At 37.2% G+C, this 21,478-nt stretch overlaps 1 protein-coding gene across 50 annotated transcripts in view; it reads left to right on the top strand.

Annotated features, from left to right (window-relative positions):
- The window catches only part of Clasp2 (cytoplasmic linker associated protein 2), a 206,896-nt gene that overhangs the window by 73,894 nt on the left and 111,524 nt on the right, over positions 1-21,478 (top strand). For 35 of the 50 annotated variants that reach the window (XM_090351849.1, XM_090351844.1, XM_090351847.1 and 32 more), the window contains one exon: positions 5,958-6,104. In XM_090351849.1, coding sequence (XP_090207975.1) covers positions 5,958-6,104 — 147 coding nt within the window. Of the gene's footprint in view, positions 1-5,366; positions 5,569-5,957; positions 6,105-21,478 lie in introns of those variants that run through there. The other 15 variants (XM_090351865.1, XM_090351863.1, XM_090351858.1 and 12 more) reach the window with 1 other exon arrangement.

Below are 21,478 nucleotides of genomic sequence, written 5' to 3'. Positions count from 1 at the left end.
GTGATAGCTTATGATTTATTTTCCCATTCATTAATGACTCCTTATCTATATCTAATCTGCTTTTATGCCTGCCCACTGAATTCATTTACTGTATTTTCATTTGTAATTCTGAGAGAGCTTTTGTTTGTTTGTTTGTGGTGTGTATGTGTGTGTGCACACCCAGACTAGTGCTATCCTTTAGGGGTTTTTTTGTTTTGTTTTGTTTTGTTTTTGTTTTTTGGTCATGGGGTTTGAAGTAGGCCTGAGAGCTGTCGCTGAGCTCTTCAGCTCAAGGCTACCGCCCTACCCCTGGGGCTGGGCACTGTCCTGGAGCTCTTCAGCTCAAGGCTACTGCCCTACACTTAAGCTAAGCCCCACTTCCTGTTTTCTAGAGGTTAATTGGAGATAAGAGTCTCAGGTCCTTTTGTACCCAGGCTGGCTTTGAACCTTGATCCTCAGATCTCAGCCTCCTGAATAGCTAGGATTACAGGTGTGAGCACCTGCTCCCAGCCTCTGATGGCTTTTGAATGCTGTTTGTATTGTAATTTGAATCCAGAGACTATTTTTCATGGAATTTTGAAGCCAATTTGCATTCCCTTTGGTTATTAATTGGGAGTCAGTCTGAGCCCTAAAACTTATTTGGTTAATATCCCTATTGGTTAAATTGCCTATTCTCTTTGAAAGTAACTGTATTCTGTTTTGAAATTGACCATTTCTTTTTTGAAAAAACATTTTTTTAAAGTATAGGCTACAGAAAAATAAGACCTTTGTTTCACTTTAATCTTTAGGGTTATAGTCATTCAGTATACCACCTTCTGGCCCTGCATCCAAATATGGATTTTGATTAATGTCTACAGTGCACCACGTAGACTTCAGCATTCAAAAGCATTTGCTTTTCTCCTTGTATATCTTATTCTGTCATAAAATGTTTGGTACTTTCCTTAAGGTTCCCCCAACCCTCAGTACTGCAGTTTGAACTCAGGTTCTCATGCTTGGAAAGGTTGACACTCTTGACATTTTATTCAGACTTCCAGTTCTGCTTTGTATTGGTTATTTTGGAGATGGAGTATAGTGAACATTCTTCCCCAGCTGGCCTTGAGCTGCCACCCTCCAGATCTCACTTGAGTAACTAGGGTTACAGGTGGGACTAAGTTTTTTAAAATTAAAATTCTGTCCAGTACGTATAATCGTTTGCTTCCAATAACTTAGTAATGGTTTACTAGAGAGTGAAGCTCTCCCTTTTGTGAAATATGTAATTTTAGGCATTGTACCACATGTGTTCAAGGAAAGAAGGTAAGTAAAATTGTTGATCAGGGCCAGGAGTTTGGCCTAGTGCTAAGAGTGCTTGCCTAGCATGCACTAAGATGTGAGTTCAATTCCTTGGTACCACATACATAGGAAAAAGCTGGAAGTGGTGTGGTGACTCAAGTGGTAGAGCTCTGTCCTTGAGAAAAAAAAGTTGAAGGACAGAGCTCAGGCCCTGAATCCAACCCCCAGGACTGGCAAAAAAAAAAGTTGATCATAGTAACATAGGTGATAAGCATTAGAGAAAAAAATAAGGAAAGAAGCAAGGATAGATTATCAAGGTATTAGAGACTTAATTTTGGTGTCTAGACAAAACTTCATTGAAAAGGTGACAAGTGAATACAGATATAAAAATGGTGAGTAAATAATGGAGAACAGAGTTGTAGAAAGCATTTTAAGTAGGAGGAACAGGATTAAAGCCCTGACAGCAGTCACACAGCAAGGAAGCTAGTATGTTAGAATTGAAGAAAAAGTGAAGTCAAGTAGAAATTTAGGGTGGAAAGATTTGATATGTAACCTCTTATAAACCTGATAGGCCATCTGGGTAAGGTAGCTCACATATCTTTATTTTTTTTTTAATTTTTATTGTTGGGGTAATGTATAGAGGGGTTGCAGTTACATTTGCCATATAGTAGGAGCATTGCTTTTCACAAAATGATACACGTTCTCATGGTCTTGTCCCCATTTCCCTCCCCCGACCCCTCCCAATCATCTTATTTTCCCCCTTCCCTTTCCCATTTCAAATAAACAAACATATATAGAATATACCATGTACCAATGTCTGATACAGTAACAATGTGAGATTAACCATGGTGCAAAAAAAAGAGAAGAGAAATAACATAGTACATTAAGAACAGCAATCACACAAGATAAAGCTCCTGTTTCCATATCCTACAGATCCTTTCATTTAGTCTCATCCTATATGACCTTATGTACCCAGGTTTTTTTAGCTCCTCTGCTAGGAGAGTCCTAAATGTGTACTAATTATTACAAATGAGGGAAACCATTGAGCCTAGCTCGCATCTTTCCTTTCCTTTTCCTTTTCCTTCCTTCCTTCCTTCCTTCCTTCCTTCCTTCCTTCCTTCCTTCCTTCCTTCCTTCCTTCCTTCCTCTTTCACTCTCTCTCTCCCTCTCTCCCCCTTGTCCCCCCCCTTCTTTCTTTTTTATATCTGTCCCTTTTTTGCAGTCCTTGGGCTTGAACTCAGGACCCAAGCACTGAGGGATGGGGATGGGGAAATGAAATTTCTGCTCAAGGAGTTTTCAGAAAGTCCCCATCATCCACCAAGATGTGAAGATGGTGCCAGTTAGACCAGTATCCATATTTCATCATCTCCAGCAACATGGAGATGAAGTAAGAGTATGGTAACTCAGACATGGCATACAGCAAGACTCTACCTCAAAATAAGCAACACCTAAAGGGGCTGAAGGCTTGGCTCAAGGGATAGAGCACATACCTTGCAAAATCAAGGTCCTGAGTTCAATCCTTAGATCACACTCATGTGCAAATTCTGGTAGCCCCCCCCTTTTTTAATGGAATAATGATTATAATTTGAGCTTTGATGTAATGTGACTGACCCTTCAACTGAGGATGCTAACTGAAGAGCAAACTCTAGGAGGCAAAAAGTGAGAATCAAGGAGAAGTTAGCTGACTGAAAATTATCTCTAGATTATGGGGTTATGCAACATTAATAAAACAAAGTCCCTGTCCTGAAACTACCAGACCAGGGGTATTGGTACACACCTGTAATTCTTGTACTCAGGAAGCCAAAGCTGGTGTATCATGAGCTGAGGCCAGCTTGAGTTACATAACAAAACCCTGCTTTCCCCCAAACCAGCTTAATGAAAATCAGAATCTATTTAGAAATATTACCTACTAAAAAGAAAATAGTTGGAATTTATTTTTATATTTTATTGTTACTTTAAAATGTAAATGAGAATATTCAAAAAACCTTCAATTTTTGTTTTATATATTTGAATCTGTGTTATTAACTGCATAAACATTTCACATTCTAATTTTTCCCTAGTTTTATTGGCTCCTTGATATTAGTAAATCTTTTTTTTTCTATTTCTAGTAATATTATTTTATTGTTTATTTGTTTGTTTGTCGGTCATGGGGCTTGAATTCAGGTCCTGGGCACTTTCTCTGAGCTCTACCACTCTGAGCTATTTTCATGTCTACTTTTCTAAATGAAGATAAGGGCTTCATGGACTTACCTGTCCGGGCTGTGTTCAACCCATGCTCCTCAGATCTCATAGTTAGCTAGAATTATAGGCATGAACTTCCAGCACCCAGCTCATTCTGATAATTCTTTAAGGTAGAGTTTTGTTTAAAATTAATAGAAAGATTCTTTGTGTGACATTTCCATGGTCTTCCTAATTTTAGGTTTCTTATAACTTTATTTATAAGGTATGTTTCCTTTAAGGGGCATGTTTGAAAAAATTCTTACCAAGTGCCACTGGCTCATACTATGACCCTGGCCACACAGGAAGCTGAGATCTGAGGACCATGGCTTAACACCAGCCAGATGCTACATCCCTTTTTGTGTTAGTTATTTTTGTGGTAGGGTCTTGCTTCCTCTTTGTTGCTATAGTTGACACCCATGTACCACTGTGCCACTCCTTTTAGTGACATGGAGTCTCAAGAACTCAATATCCTGGAGCAGCAATCCCCTGATCTTTGTCTACCAATAGTTAGGATTGTAGGCTTGAGCCGTTACATCCTCCTGTTTCTGTTCATAAAGTTTTATTTTAGCACAGTAAGATCTATTTGTTTACAGATTGTGTCATTGCTTATGTCCTACAGCATCATTTGAATTGTTAGATACCATATATATGTACATATATTATATATAATGATCATTTTGTGAAATTAATTAATCTGCATACTTAGGATTTACCAACTCTAGTTTGCTTTGATAAAAAGTTAATTGTCCAGCAGTTTGAGAATGTAAAGAGTTAATTATATTTTAATGGTAGAGACATTTAGTCTTCAACTCTTGTGTATACAGAAACAGACCACTGTTTCCATGGGAACTTCTGGCTCCTCTATGTTTTATTGCCTGACTTTCTGTAGATTTTTGTCTAGTATCTATCTTCATAGCATAGTTTTATGTAATGGTCAGAAAAAGTTTATTTGGAATTTTCTTAGTTCTTAACAGGTCAATCTATGTAAGTCATAGATTCTATGCACATTAATATATCAATGACACCTACTTGTGTTACACTTTTTAAAAAGGACTTTCTTTTCTTTTTTTTTTTACCTAAAATGTCATTTTCATAGAAGTGGAGAAAAACACTGGCTGACATGGAATAGAGCTTTATATTAGTAGGATGCTTAGAAAAAAAAACAATTCCAAAAAATAAAGCAATCTTAAGATTTGTTTATTTTCTTTGAAAAAGGTTTAAAATTTGTACTAATAGTCCTTCATATAGGTAATTTTACTAATTGTATATTTGTGTAGGGAGAATAGGGTAACAGGAGATTTTACATATTGATCAGAAGTCTGTGGTAAAGCTGCTTCTCAGCCTCACCCATCTTATTTTTCGTGGCTGGTTTGTTCAGGGTCCTAGAGTAAACCATTTTCTCAGAAGAGTAAACTGCATGTACCTTGTGATTTTTTTTTTTTTCATTTTTAGGGGAGGGGAAGGAGGTTGGGAGGTGTTACATTGTATATAAAGAGATCATACTAGTATGATTATTAGTGTATTAACAGGAGTCTTGTCTATCATAAAAGAATTGTTAAGACTAAATTGTTCTGTTTCATAAGCTAAGTAAGCAAGAAAACTGGCATTATAGAGTTAATTATGAGCAGTAATGAGCACTGTTATATTCTATGCTTTAGTGATGCAATAAGAACCCTAGCAGAATTTTCTATTTATGTAAATTTTTATGTGAGCTAAGTAAGAAAAAAACCAAATTAAGATTTACAAAGCTATAATATTAAATACCTTAAATTTTGGATATAATATAGATTGTAAGTGTATAGAGATTTTTTGAAAGCATAGAGAATTTTTACCTTTCATCCGGCAGTAGCTGCCATAAGATGATGTCATCTTGCAGCTGATTGGCTGTTACAGCACCTAGGGCAGGGAAGAGAAAGAAAAATGCCGGCACAAACCTCAGTGGTGGTTCTGTGGTTGTTTCTATCTATTTTTGATAGAATCTTTGATTAGTATCAAATTTACTGTGTTTGGCCATGTGAACTATCAGGAGCATTGTAGGGTGAGGGAAATTAAGAGCTTTCAGAGGAATGAGGCGACTGATTTGCAAACGGATCTGTGATTGTAAGTTGCAGAATCTGGGTGTAAGGAATAAGGCAGGGCGTGCTGGAAGATGCACCATGGGAGGAGCTGGCAGAAAATCCTTACATGAGTAGCAAAAAATGAGGGATTTTTTTTTTACCGATCTTACAGTTAATTTGTTTGGTTTGATATTTCTGCTTAATATATGTAAGTAGGAAGCATGATAAAAATGTATTTTTATTTTAAATTACAGTAAATTGTTTAAGGTAGTTTTAGCCAGTATGTAAAAAATGCTTATTCAAAATACCTTTATTTTGTATTATACATCTTACCAAAGTAATAATTTTATACATGGCTTTATTTGATTTGGGGGTTGGTAAATACAGTAAATCTTAGCTCCCTTAAGTACATTTTTCTAATGCTTTGTGCAGATAAAAGCTTTGATGATGAGGAATCAGTGGATGGAAATAGGCCATCATCAGCTGCTTCAGCCTTCAAGGTTCCTGCACCTAAAACACCTGGAAATCCTGTCAACAGTGCAAGGAAGCCTGGTTCAGCAGGTGGCCCTAAGGTTGGAGGTAATGTAAATCCATTTCATATCTACTAGGCATATTCCATGCTCTTAGTATTGCACATGTAGCTTAGAACTTCAGAAAAAGATGTTTATTCATGACTGCAGCATGATTGCAGGTCTGAAGAGACTGTTGCAATATATGTGCTACTTTTTACAATGTTTAAAATACTGTATATTGCTATTTCCTATGAGATCATATGTTTCCTGAGGGTCACTATTTTTTAAATACAGTTTTTAAAGGAAAGATTTAAAGGAGTAGAGAGTGTTCACAAAAGCATTTCAGAATTCAGCTCTTCTCAAGTTCTACAGCTGTTAAAGCTTTAAAATTCTAAATTATGAAATATAGTTACAAATTTATCTATGTGTAAGTCACATGCTCAGTCACATACTCCAACATTTAAAAAATGGTTGAAGAAACTGGATCATTTTGTCACAATAGGAAATGGGTGGTGGTCAAGTAAAATTGCCTGAAAATATGATTTCTGGATTAGAAAATAATAAAAAAGGAAAACAGAAACAAAAAGATTTTTTGCAGTTATATTGCATGTAGCATAATACCTTGCTTACTTTAAATTATTCATATTATTTTTCAAATAATGACTATTAAGCCATGCGTTAGTTTCTGCTTCATGTTTTTGATAGAAAGAATTTATAAGACTACATATTTAATGCTAAAGGGACACTAGTCTTTTGCTGTTAGAAACCAAATTTATGTTTTAGTTAGGGTAAACAGATATTTACTTGTTTATAATAACTGGTAGGAAAATCATAGTCTTAGTGTTTTTTTTGGTGTTTTGTTTTCTCTTTCTGTTTAACACTGTAACAGTAAAAAAGGAAACAAAAATACAAACTAAATATAAGGACACTATCACATCATTTGATTTTACCTTACTTTAACAGTATTCAACATAACTAGGAAGAAAAATATATACATCAAGAAATGCTGTGAAATAAAAATGATTGTTTATTTCACTGTATCTTTTGAGTTACTTACATTTAAGTTAGTTTCTTTTTGTTTTGAACTTAAAGGATTATGTTTTCATTCAAATGATACATGATACTTTCTGTTGTAAATTCTTATCTCTAGTCAAGCAGTACATGGCATTCTATGGTTTCTTCCATTTGTAACAAGTGGCCGTCTTTAATCATTATTAGGGGACTTTTCTTGATTTTTTTTGTTTTTTGTTTTTTAATTACACAAGTCCAGCCGGACTCTGGTGGCTCATGCCTGTAGTCGTGGCTACTTAGGCTGCTGAGATCTGAGATCACAGTTCAAAGCCAAAGCAAGAAAATCGATTACCCACCAAAAACTGTAAGTGGAGCTGTGGCTCAAGTAGTAGAGCACTAGCCCTGAGCAGAAACACTGAAGGACAGTGCCAGGCCCTGAGTTCAACCCCATGACCAACAACAAAAGTTAAAAAGGTCTAACCTATGGCATAATAATTTTACAAAATTCACATTTCACTAGTCTACTTACATTAATATTTAAATATGTGGTGATATTTAATACTTTTATAAGTCTGAAGTAATGATTTGCTATTTTTAAGCTTTTTTAATTAAAGATTTAACATTATTACATCATATTTCAAATAACATATTTAACAAACAAGTATTCAAGAAAGGAATCTCTATAGATAATTACTGGCACTTAGATTTTAGAACATAATTGAAATTAGGCTGAGGATACCATGTGCCTTTCCTTTGGTCTTGACTTGTCTCACTCAACATGATTTGCTCTAGATTCATCCACTTCCCTGGGAATGCCATTATTTTATCTTGTCTGTTGACTATGTAAAATTCCATTGTATATATATATCACATTTTTTGTATCTATTCATCTGCAGTAGGGCATCTGGATTGTTTCCATTGCCTGGCCATTGTGAATAGTACAGAGATGAACATAGCTGAGCAGGTGTTCCTATCATATCCTGGGTTATGATGCTCAGAATAGATGCCCAGGAATGGTATGGAGAGATCATAGGGAAGGTCTGTATTCACTTCTTTAAGAAACCTCCACACTGCTTTCCAGAGTGGCTGAACGTGCTCACCATCCCACCAGCAGTACAGTAGAGTTTCTTTTTCTCCATAACCCCGCCAGCATCTGTCATTGTCTGAGTTCACAATCTTCGCCATTCTTGTTGGGGTAAGGTGGTATCTTAGGGTTGTTTTTATGTGCATATCCGTTATGACCATGGATGATGAGCATTTCTCATATGTTTTTCTGCCATTTTAACCTCTTCTTTTGATAAGACTGTCTTTAGTTCCCTTACCCATTTAGTGATTGGTTTGTTGGGTTTGGGGGTGATTAGTTTCTTGAGTTCCCTGTAGATACTGGATATTAAGCATGTGTCTGATTATTGGTAAATACCTTTTTCCCAACTGGTTGGCTGTCTCTCTACTTTTGCACCTATGCTTTTATCTGTGCAGAAACTTTTTATTTTTAGGTAGTCCCATTTATCGAGTCTCTCTCCAATCTGTTGTGACCCTGGGATTCTGTTCAGGAAGTTTTTGCCTGTGCCTGTGAGTTCCAGTGTATCTCCAACACTATCGTGTAGCAGTTTCAAGGTTTCTGGTCTGACATTGAGATCTTTGATCCATTTTGAGTTAATGCTTGTGCATGGCAAAAGGCTAGGGTCAATTTTTAGTTTTCTGCGTGTGGCTGCTCAGTTTTGCCAGTACCAATAATTGAATAGGCTGTTTGTTCCGCTGTATATCTTTGGCTCCTTTGTCAAATACAAGTTAACTATTGATATGAGGTTCTATTTTTGGATGTTCTGTTTTGTTCCATTGATCTTCTGGTCTGTTTTTGTGCCAATGCCATGCTGTTTTTGTTATTATGGCTCTTTAGTAGAGTTTGAAGTCTGGTATTGTAATACCACCTGCATTGCTTTTTTGAAATTTTCTTTTATGACTTATTTTAGGTAAAAGTGAAGGTGATGGCTTACTACCATGGGTTACTTAATTCTGCTATTAATTAAATAATGATTTTCTTTTGAAAATTAATAAAATAGCTTTTGAAAGGAAAGAGTTAATGCCCTCTAGTCTGCAGTTGATAATTTATCTTACCCCGTAAGAAAATATTAGGCAGTTTTCATGATTCTATGATTATAGTTACTAATTAATCATACAGCTTGTATCATCCATTTAGCAAGTGTGTGTGTGTGTGTGTGTGTGTGTGTGTGTGTGTGTGTGTGTGTGTGTGTGTGTGTGTTTTGGTCCTAGAGTCAAATTCGGGACCTGATTACTATCATGAATTTTAGCAGGGGCTAGGGTGTTGGCTCAAAGCTAGCTCTCTACCACCTAACCACAGCTCCACTTTTAGCTTTCTGGTAGGTAATTGGAGATAAGCGTCTCAAGGACTTTCCTGCCCTTATCTGGCTTTGAACTGAGATCCTCAAATCTGGGTTTCCTTAGTAGCTAGGATTACACAGAAATAGTTCTTTGAATAAAAAAATAAAAGCAATTCTAGTTGGGCAGGCGGCTCATGCCTATAATCCTAGGTACTCAGGAGGCTGAGATCTGAGGATTGCGGTTCAAAGCCAGCCCCGGCACTAAAGACCAAGACACTCTAATATCCAGTTAATCACTAGAAAACTAAGAAGTGGGGCTGTGGCTCAATGGGTAGGGCAGTAGCCTTGAGCTGAAGAGCTCAGGGACAATGCCCAGGCCCAGGGATAAGGCAGTAGCCTTGAGCTGAAAAGAGCTCAGAGACAATGTCCAGGACCAGAGTTCAAGCCCCATAGCCCACAAAAAAAAAAAAAATAAAGCAATTGTTATTCCTTTTATTTCTCACCCCCTTGTTTTTTCCTGTCTTTAGCAATTGCAGATCATTGTTTCTTTTGTTTGCCATGGTTCATTTAGGTTCATTGCCCATTTTTCTATCTAAGAAAAAGCTACTAGCCAGAGGATATTGATGTTGTTCCTGAAATTAATGCCATTCTTGGCTGACAGTCAGTCTTTAAAGACTTAACTTTAGATGTCCTGGTCTTAGAAGAGATATGTTGATTTTCAAAGTACTTGTAGGAAGCTTGCTTGCCTATTTATTTATTTATTATTTATTTATTTAAGAGTTGGAGAACCTTTGAATTAAGACCTTTGGAATCATAGGGTTCTTTCATCCCAACACCATAGGTAATTTTCCATAATATGATTAATGTGTTCCAGATTAAAATTTGAAGCAAAACCCCCTATACTCCCATGTAGAGATAATCAACTGACAAAGTTTATTTTCTTTTGAGTACTTTTATAATTACTCTCTCCTTCCTTCCTTCCTTCCTTCCTTCCTTCCTTCCTTCCTTCCTTCCTTCCTTCCTCCCTCCCTCCCTCCCTCCCTCCCTCCCTCCCTCTCTCCCTCCCTCCCTTCCTTCCTTCCTTCCTTTTTGGTTGGTCAGTCATGGGGCTTGGACTCTGGGCCTAGGAGCTGTCCCTGAGCTCTTTAGCTCAAGGCTACTGTCCTACCCCTTGAGTTGCAGCACAACTTCCAGTTTTCTAGTGGTTAATTGACGATAAGAGACTTACTGACCTTAGTGCTAGGCTGGCTTTGAACCCTGATCCTCAGATTCCAGCCTCCTGAGTAGCTAGAATTATAGGGGTGAGCTACTGCGCCCAGCTCTCCTAGTTATTTTCAAACATGCAAATTATTTTCTTGTTAAAAGAACAAAATTAGCACTGTTATTATATCCTGTTCTGTTCCTTTTTGTTTCTACCTGATTGTTTTTTCCCAGCCATTTTCTCATTGTCTTAAATTATTAATTAAAACTAATTTTTGGCAATCCATGTAAGTGCCAGAATGGTATCTTCAGCTTAAGCTATAACCTGAGATGACTAACTTAAAGAGTTTAATTGGAGGCTCAGGAGTGGAGCCTGCATAGCATGTGGAAGGTCTTGAGTTCAAGTCTCATATTGAGAGAAACAGAGACATGTTTTTCTCACAGCTTTGAAGGTTCTAAGTTGCTTTGACTGTCATTGGTAATATTGACAAGACCTATGAAACAGCAGTAATAAACACATATGGGAGCCCTTGGGGGGAATTACCATAAAGTTTTTCCGAAAACATGGAAGAGACTTGAAGTCATATACTATGTTCATGAATAGGGAAACCTATTACCTTAAAAATAACATTTCTTCATGACGATTTTTATACAGGCTAGTTCAGTGATTAGCTAGTAGAATTTCCTGAATTAAAGAATAAATACGGAATCATATTCAACATTTTTAAAGAAAAAAGTGGAAATTTATTTTATGTGATGTTAAGATGTTGCAACTCTGTAGTAATTGTGATAATGAAATTTGTGTAAAATGTATATTCAGATATTTAAAGTCAGGAACTACAATAAAACAAAAATTATTTGTGGTGAAATATTGTCTAGATTATTTTTGGTTTGTTTGCTTGCTTATCTGTAATGCTAGTGATTGTATCTAGGGATTTCCCTCTGCTGTGCATATCTTCTACCACTGAGCTCCATCTCTAACTCTTGGCCTTTTGAAACAGCTTCCTGCTACAAAGCTCAAGCTGACATTGAATTCTTGATATGTAGCCTGTTGTCCTCAAAGTTAAGATTCGAAGGTTCTTGAGCTTTTTCTACTGGGCGAAGTCAAAATTTAAAAACTCAATTCATTCTTTTTCTTTATAACTGGTTTTTGTGGGTCATGGGGCTTGAACTCAGACTGGGCTCTGTCCCTGAGCTCTTCTACTCAAGGCTACCTCCCTACCTCTTGGCCTGGGCATTGTCCCTGAGCTCTTCAGCTCAAGTCTACTGCCCTATCCTTGAGCCAGGCCCCACTTCTCATTTTCTCCAGGTTAATTAATTGGAGATAAGTCTCAGGTCTTTTTGTGCCCAGTGGGGCTTTGAACCTTGATCCTAAGATCTCAGCCTCTTGAGTAGGGGTGAACCACCACCTGGGCTTTTTGGTTGGTTTTTGTTTGTTGTTTTTGGTCTTTTCATTTTTGGTACTGGGACATTGCAGTTGCTAGACAAGTACTTTGCCACTGAACATCTTAGCCCCAGTTCATTCTTTTTTTTTTTTTTAAAAGAAATTGTTATCCAAAGGTGATGTACAAAGGTGTTGCAGTTACATAAATCAGGTAAAGAGTACATTTCTTTTTAAACAATGTTACTCCTTCCCTTGCTCTCTCCCGTTTCCTTCCCCATCCCTACCTACAAGTTGTAGAGTTTGGTTTCAACACAGTATCTAATAAGTACCAATTCATTTTTTGTTACATTAAAATCTGTGTTTTCAGAACTAAACACTGTACTTTCAAATACTTGAAGATTGTTTTCTTTATGACTGTTCTGTTTACCAAACTCTACAATGTCTTCAATGGAAATTTGTATATAGTATGATGTATATCAGTCTTAGCATTTTATTTGGGTGTATTAGTACACCTATAATTCTAGCTCTCAGAAGGCAGTGATAGGGTGATTAAGAAGTCTATCTAAGCTAGACTGAGCTATATAAAAAGACCCTGTCTCAAAAATAAAAATTAAACTTGACTATGGACCAGTATCTTACATATGGTTAATCTTATCTACTCAAGAGGCTGAGAGCTAGAGGTTCAAAGCCAACCTAAGAAAAGTAGTCTGAGTGACTCAATCTCCAGTTAATTAGAAAAAAAACCCAACTCAGTCTAGAGGCATGAATTAGTTCATTTTATACTTTGGCATTGATGTGCCAATCTTTAAACAAAGAAAAATTGCCGGGGGCGGGGGGAGGTACATGGGGCTTGAACACTGGCCTGGGCACTGTCCCTGAGCTCTTCAGCTCAGGGCTACTGCCCTACCCTTGAGCCACAGCCCCACTTAGATTAATTGGAGATAAGAATCTCTAGGCTTTGTATTGCCTGGCTGGCTTTGAACCTTGATGGACAGATCTCAGCCTCCTTTGTAAATAGGATTACAGGGGTGAGCCAACACCAGCAAAGAAGAATTTTTTTTAAGACTATTATTAGGTCTATACACTATACCATTGCTAAAAAAGGAAATCCTGGTAATATGTAGATTTCAAAAATGTTACTGTATGGAGCTGGGAGTTTGGCCTAGTGGCAGAGTGCTTGCCTAGCATGCACAAAAACCTGGGTTCGATTCCTCAGTAACGTATACATAGAAAAGGCTAGAAGTGGTGTTGAGGCTCAATTGGTAGAGCTCTAGCCTTGAGAAAGTTCAGTGACAGTGCTCAGGCCCTGAGCTCAAGTGCTGGACTGGCAAAAAAAAAAAAAAAAGTTATTGTACTTTATTGACTATTAGGAAGTCTTTTGGGTGATTGATTAGAGATAGAATTATGAGGTATCAGTTCTCAGCCTCTTGAAAAGCTAGGATTAAAGTTTTGAGCTGGTAGTGCTCAGCTATTGGAAAATCTCTTTATTGGTTTATTTTCTTTTTCTTTTTGCCAGTCCTGGGGCTTGAACTCAGGGCCTACCTACTACTGTCCCTGGGCTTTCTCAAGGCTAGCACTCTACCACTTGAGCCAGAGCACCACTTCCGGCTTTTTCTGTGTATGTGGTACTGAGAAATCCAACCCAGATCTCTGTGCATGGTAGGCAATCAGCCTATCACTAGGCCAAACTCACAATCCTACTGGTCTGTTTTCCAAATAATATTTGTAACTTCATAATAGGAATGCAGATATAAATATTTTCTTCTGGCTTATTGTTTTAAAATATTAATTTCTTAAAGTATGTAATTGTTTGAAATCCTTATATCAGCAGGGAAGAGAGTGATATATGCCCATAGTCCTAGCTCTTAGGAAGCTGAGGTGGTAGATGGATTAAAAATTGAAGTCCAGACTTAGGCTCAATGGTTTCCCTCATTCATCATAATCAGTAGAAACCTTGGGCTCTACTAGCAGAGATCTGCAATAGAGCAAAATCTTGATACATAAGGCCATATAGTATGAAGCTAATTGAAAGGACCTCCAGGATATTGAAACAAAAGCCATATAACGCATGATTGTTGCCCTTAATGTACTATGCTATCTCTCATCTCCTTTGCTGTCCCTTGGGTATCTCATATTGTTACAGTATCTCACTTTGTTATCTGATGTGTTGAATTTATTTGTATTTGGTTATTTGAAATTTGATAGGGAAGGGGGGAAAACTAAGACGGGTGGGGGGAGGGTAATGGGTACCAAGACATGTGAAAGGGTATCAATGTATGAGAATTAATGCACCTTCTATCTGGCAAATATCATGTAACCCTTTTATTAATTACAATAAAAAATATTAAAAAAATTGAAGTCCAGGGTTGGGAGTTTGGTCCAGAGATAGAGTGTTTGCCTAGCATATACAAAGATCAAGGTTCGATTCCTGGGTGCCACATACATAGAAAAAGCTGGAAGTGATTCTGTGGCTCAAGTGGTAGAGCTCTAGCCTTGAGAAACCCTAAGGACAGTGCTCAGGCCCTGATTTCAAGCCCCAGGACCTGCAAGAAAGAAACGAATGGAAGGAAGGAAGGGAAGGAAGGAGGGAGGGAAGGAAATTGAAGTCCAGCCTGTGTCAAAGTTATATTTTATTGTATTTTAGATAATAATTTAAAATTTCAATATAGATATGTTCTCTCTTCCGGCACTTAAGTACTTGAGCAATGGTAATTCTGAAAATTTAATTAGCTTATTCTGGTTGCCTGTTCAATAAATGGGAAAAGTGCAAAAAGTATTTTGTTCTGTTGGTACCTTTATCTCTGTTGGTAAATTTGAATCTTCCAGATCATGAATCTCTGTGACTTTCATCCATATTAATGACGGACATCCTTTTTTCATTTTAAAGCTTAGCATGATTATCAACAAATAAGAATAAGCAACTGTATCATTCTTACAGTATTATAAAGGATGTTAAGTCTTTCCTGGTTTAAATTACTTTTTTAAAGAGTTAGAATATCCCTATTCCCATGCCATTTATTTTGATTGCTATATTCACTTTTGAAAATAAGGAATGCAGCCAGGCACTGTGGCTCACGCCTGTGATTCAAGCTATTCAAGAGGCTGAGATCTGAGGATCAAGGTTCAAAGCCAGCCCTAGGCACAAAAGGACCTGAGACACTTATTTCCAATTAACCTCTGAAAAACTGGGAACCAGGGCTTGGCTCAAGGGTAGGGCAGTAGCCTTGATCTGAAGAGCTCAGGGACAGTGACCAGGCCCACAGTTCAAGCCCCACACCAACAAAAAAGCAAAATCAATCAAACTAAAAAATAAGGAATGATGTAGACAATGATAGTTGTACAAAAGAACCTGAGACTCTTACCTCCAACTAGCCTCTAGAAAATAGGAAGTGGGGCTTGGCTCATGTGGGGCAGCAGCCTTGAGCTGAAGAGCTCAGGCCTAATTCATGCCCCATGACACCCCCCTCCCCAAAAAGTCTTCTTAAAATTTGGAATTTATTAACTATTAAAATCACTATTTTCTTTCAAATTATAGTGAACCTGTGATCACTGACTGACATACAATCCCCTAATACTATCTGTTTTTACTTTGGTTTTTAGAAAAATACAAATTTAGTAAATGAAAGATAATTATAAATAATACATTGTATAATTTCTTTATATATATAAGAATATGAATGTAATTCTTTTTATTGGTCTGTTTTGTTTTACATCTTTATGAAACTTTCCAAAGTAGCAAAATTTCTTTGCTTAGAATTTATTTTGAAGGCATTCAAAATGTATAAGAAGCAATAAAACAATCTAACATAATTTCATTGAAATTGAATTGGCAGTCCCAGTCTCCGCAAGGAAGCTATTTTCCTATGGCCCTCTATAGTTCTTAGAATCTATAAAGTTCCAGATTATACAATGAGTGTTTAATTCCTTCTGTAATCTTGGGAAGCAGAAATTGGAGACTTAAGGTTAAGAGCCAATAGTTACTGATAAACCTTCCCAGGGCCCTTGTCACAATAGACCAACTGGGCATGGTGGTTCATATCTATAGTCCTCCATAGGAAAGTATAGTTAATATGACCTTGACCCAAAGCTGGCCTGGATCCCATCTGAGAAATTACTGAAGCAAAAAAGAGTTGATGGTATGGCTCATATAATAGAACACCTGCCTAGCAATCACAAGGGACTAGCTAATTCAAAAACATACGTGGGCACCCTCCCACCCCCACTTTTAGAAGTCAAGATCATTAACCTAAGTTTTCTTTGTAGTGCTAATTAACGCTAACCAGTGTTATAGTTCACATTTTGCTTTCCCATACTTGGTTTACCTGTTCTTTTTGTCTAAAACTTAAGTATTATTAAATTGTACAGCTTCATCTGCAAACACAAGTTGATTTAAGTTTTGCTGTCATAATGCTCTCACATATGAGGACTTTTCCATTTGTTAGATTCATTTTAATTATGTAAAATATACATTTATAATAATCATTGGCACCCAAGGCTTATATTTATCACATACATTCAGATAGAGTCATATATTCTATTGCTCTTCTCCATGACCCCACCCCACAGTGGTGGTTGTGCCAGGATTTGAACGGAGGGCCTTGCAGTTGCTAGACAGGTGTTATACCATGAGCAATTCCTTTCATCTTCATATTGTGAATTTAATTCTTTTTCTGTTAATTTCTCATTTGGCTCTTAAATTGTGTTGGAAGGGGGAGGGAAGGAGGTGGCAGTACATGCTATCGCATTCAGCCATCGGTTAGGATTTATGCTGGTACAGAAAGTGTGAAACCCTGATATTCCCTGGGTAGACTAGTAAGTACAAACTCCAACCACTATACCTGCTTTTCTAATTATAGAATTTTTATGGATGAAATGGTATTTCTTCTTACACACATACACACACATTTTTTTTTTTTGTGCCAATACTTGGGCTGGAAATTAGGGTGTGGGCACTCTCCTTGACCTTTTCCACTTAAGGCTCTCTACCACTTGAGTTCCAGCTCGACTTCTGGTTTTTTGTTTTTTGTTTGTTGTTTTTTTGTTGTTGTTGTTGTTGTTTTTTTTTGCCAGTCCTGGGCTTGAGCTCAGTGTTTGATCACTGCCCTTGGACTTTCTCAAGGCATCAGTACCACTTCCGGCTTTTTTCTATGTATGTGGTACCGAGGAATTGAACCCGGGTCTTTGTGCATGCTAGGCAAGCACCCGACCACTAGGCCAAACTCCCGGCCCTGTTTTTTTTGTTGTTGTTGTTTTGTTTTTTAAATTTCTAGCTTTTTTTGTGCTTAATAGGAGATAAGAATCTCACAGTCATTACTGCCTGGGGTTGCTTTGAACTGGGATCCTCAGAACTCAGCTTGCTGAATAGCTATGATAACAGGGGTGAGCCACCAGTACTCAGCCAGAGGTTTAATTTCTTCTTTTTATTTATTCATTTTTTAGTGTTGGTCCTGGGGCTTAAATTCAGGGCTAGGTGCTTCCCTGAGCTTTGTTACTTAACCACTGGATCAACATCTTCACTTCTGGCTTTTTTGATGCTTAATTGGAGATCACAGTCTCATGGACTTTCTTGCTCAGGATGGCTTTAAACTGTGATTCTCAGATGGATGCCTTCTAAGAAGCTAGGATTGCAGGCATGAATGAGGCACTGGAACCAACTTCAAGTTGTTGTGTTTTTTTTAATCATTTTTATTAATAAATTTATTAACATTGATTTTTACATCATATTTCAAATGTCATGTTTAACAAACAAGTATTCAAGAAGGGAATCTCTATATCCAATCACTAAAAGTGCCTTTTTCTGTTTTTTTTTTTTTTTTTTTTGCCAGTCCTGGGCTTGAGCTCAGGGCCTGAGCACTGTCCTTGGACTTTCTCAAGGCTAGAGCTCTACCACTTGAGCCTCAGCACCACTTCTGGCTTTTTTCTATGTATGTGGTACCGAGGAATTGAACCCGGGTCTTCATGCATGCTAGGCAAGCACTTTAACCACTAGGCCAAACTCCCGGCTAAAAGTGCCTTTTTCTTATAGGACTTTGTGTCTGTTACAGATGAAACGCCATCTCCCTTTGAATTTGCCTGACTTCCAAAGAGGTTGGAAAGTCTGGGACGAGGAACTAAGGGTTTCCAGATTTAAAAGGAAACTGTAAGGTCACTCTGTTCAGCTCTCCAGCCAATACTTCTTATGACGAATATGCCCATAGGCTGCTTTCAGGGTTGTGTTGTCTGACTGTAATTAACCTGGCCACACCCACCCTATTAGACCTTAAACTTTATTTTTTTTTTCAGCCAAGGATCTTGATGAATTTATTGTTCCTAATATGTAGCCAGTTAAAAAGTAAGTGTTGTACACCAATGAAGTATATTATATTGATTTTATATAAAAAGATGGCCTGTTTTTGAAGTGATTAATGAGCACTGGTGGACAAATCAGAAAATGAAATAGAATGTAGTAACTTCTTCCAGATGCTATACTTTCTTATTCCATGACACAGCTTTCACTCTGTAAAACTTTGTCCCTAAAGGAACTTTAAATCTGTTTTGTGCCTTTTTAGCTTGACAGTATTCCTTTTCCATCACTTTCCCAAGTACCCAGAGTCTTCTAGATGTACCTGAAGCTCCCTCACCTGGTTTGAGATCGAGAGCAGGCAGAGACTCTGAATGCAGAAAATACAAAGTAGGGCTAACAGTAAACAATACATAATTGTCATAGCGCTTGTCTAGGGTAATGAACACCAAATCTCCCACCTGAAAATCTCTAATAGCTATCTTTTCAGAATGCCTTGAAGATACTGAAGACATGCTCTGAGACATCAGTCTTTGGTTTAACCGCTTATTTTCTTCTTCTTTCAACTGTAGTGTTCGTTCTAAGAGCATTATTCTCTGCTTTTCTTCAGACAGCATATGGATATTTTCTTTAGATCTTAAATTTAAATGAAACAACATCTGGAAAGTTTCACAGGTGTGCAATCAGTGCTGTTTCCTTTGGACATCCGTTTTTTGAAAAGGATCCATCCTTCTAGTATCCCTGGTCTTATTGGAACTGTTGCTCAATGGACTTTGCATCCCCCTTTTTTAATTTTGCTTTTGTTTGGAACACTTACATCCGGTAGTTTTTTTTAATATATTTTTTATTGTAATTAATAGAAGGGTTACATGATATTTGCCAGATAAATGGTGCATTAATTCCCACACATTGATACCCTTTCACATGTCATGGTCCCCATTTCCCTTCCCCTCTCCCCCACCCCTCATCTTATTTTCCCCCCTTCCCTATCCAATTTCAAATAACCAAATACAAATATATCTGATATATCAGGTGACAAAGTGAGATAGTGTAACAATATGAGATAACCAAGGGACAGTAGAAGTGATGAGAGATAACATAGTACCTTAAGAACAACAATCATTAATTATATGGCTTATGTTTACATCATATTTTAAATGACAAGTTTAACAAACAATTGTTCAAGGAGGGAATCTCCAATTACATTCTCTGGGACTTAGTCTTTAGAACTTAATCAAAATTAGGCTAACAGTTTGTATGTCATAGAAGCATATCAGTTTATGAAATGAAACATTATGATTATAGAGTCATAGGTTTTTTTGTCTATATAGTTAGGTTTGTATTTCATTTACCATGTCCATTGCTTTGGGTATGCAGTTATTGAGTCCTCGCTCTTGTATGCTTTGGATTTAATAACCGCATATTAAGGATACCGTGTGTCTTTTGTTCCTTAGGTCTTGACTTGTCTCACTCAGCATGATTCGCTCTAGATTCATCCACTTCCCTGCGAATGCCATTATTTTATCTTGTCTGTTGGCTATGTAGAATTCCATTGTGCACACGCACGTGCGTGTGTATATGTGTGTGTGTACCATTTTTTAAATATTTATTTATTTATTTATTTATTTATTTGCCGGTCCTGGGCTTGAGCTCAGGGCCTGAGCACTGTCCTTGGGCTTTCCTCAAGGCTAGTGTTCTATCCTGAGCCACAGCACCACTTCTGGCTTTTTCTATGTATGTGGTACCAAGGAATCAAACCCGTGTCTTCGTGCAGGCTAGGCAGGCACTCTTCCAGTAGGCCAAACTCCCAGCCCCTATACCACATTTTTTGTATCCATTCATCTGCAGTAGGGCATCTGGATTGTTTCCAATGCTTGGCTATTGTAAATCGTGCAGAGATGAGCATGGCTAAGCAGGTATCCCAGGTATCTCCTGGGTTATTATGTTCAGGATAGATGCCTACGAGTGGTATGGCGAGATCATAGGGAAGGTCTGTTTTCAGTTCTTTAAGAAACCTCCACACTGCTTTCCAGAGTGGCTGAACTTGGCTTACAATCCCACCAGCGGTGTAGTGGAGTTCCTTTTTCTCCACAACCCCACCAGTACCTGCAAAGGACTTGATTTGTTCTAATTGTTTTTTGTTTTTTTGGTTTGTTTGTTTTTTTTTTGTGCCTCATGCCTTTTATCCTAGCTACTCAAAAGGCTGAGATCTGGAGATTACAGCTTGAAGCTAGCCCAGGTAGGAAAGTCCATGATACTCTTATAGGCAATGGACTATTCAGAAAAAGCCACAAGTCGCACTGTAGCTCAAATGGTAGAATGCAATCCTTGAGCAAAAGAAGATCAAAGACAGATCCTAGACCAAAAGTTCAAGCCCCAGGACCTGCAAAAAAAAAAAAAAAAATAAGCCTTTTAATTTTGTGCTAATGTTTGTAAGTACTTGTTTGTTTCTACTTTTTCAAATGTGTCTTTTGCATCAGTGCTCTAAAGTTTTTGTTGTAGCATTAAAAATACCTGTCCTTTTAAAATTAGTTACATTAGTTTTTCAGAGAAGGATTTCGTTATTAGATTTTTGCATTTGTTTACAATATATTCCAATCAACTACTAATGTTCTTTTTGATGTCTGCATTCAGTGTTTTGAATAAGGCCTATTCAGTATCTACACAAATAGCCTCATTTATTTTAAAACATTGGTTATTTCTCCATGTAACTTGTTTATTTTGCATATTTGGAATTTTGTATAAAATGGCAGCATGCCCATTTTATTCTGCTTTTAATCCATGGCCAATTAAGTCTGTGCAATTATATAAAACATCCTTTGTTCTACTGTAATACTATCCTATATATTTTGATCAATTTTTGCAGTTCTTGTCCTTTTTTTCTACTGCTTAATTATATCTCTGCAAGCTTTGAGTTGTTTCCTGTACTTACTATGAAGAATTTTGAGCATACAACAAAGTTGATACACTGTAAGCACTCATTACTTTTGTTTATAACCAGACATTTCCCATATTTGTTTGAATTTTCTCTATTTATATACATTTTCATACACATACTTCTGGAAAAAAAAAACTTGGAAAGTAAATTATATGCTTCATGATAATTCCCTGCTAAATATTTGATATACACCTCCTAAAATTTAAAAGGTGTTCTCCATTGTAGTTATAATTCCTTTCTCTTTTCCCTTCCTTTTCCCCATCTTCTCCTAAGTAGCCTCATAGTT

Source organism: Megascapheus bottae, chromosome 18, assembly GCF_031878675.1.
Source record: "Megascapheus bottae isolate mThoBot1 chromosome 18, mThoBot2.hap1, whole genome shotgun sequence".
Lineage (NCBI taxonomy): Eukaryota > Metazoa > Chordata > Mammalia > Rodentia > Geomyidae > Megascapheus > Megascapheus bottae.
Note: the sequence above shows the minus strand (reverse complement) of the source record. Positions and strands in the feature narration are given on the sequence as shown.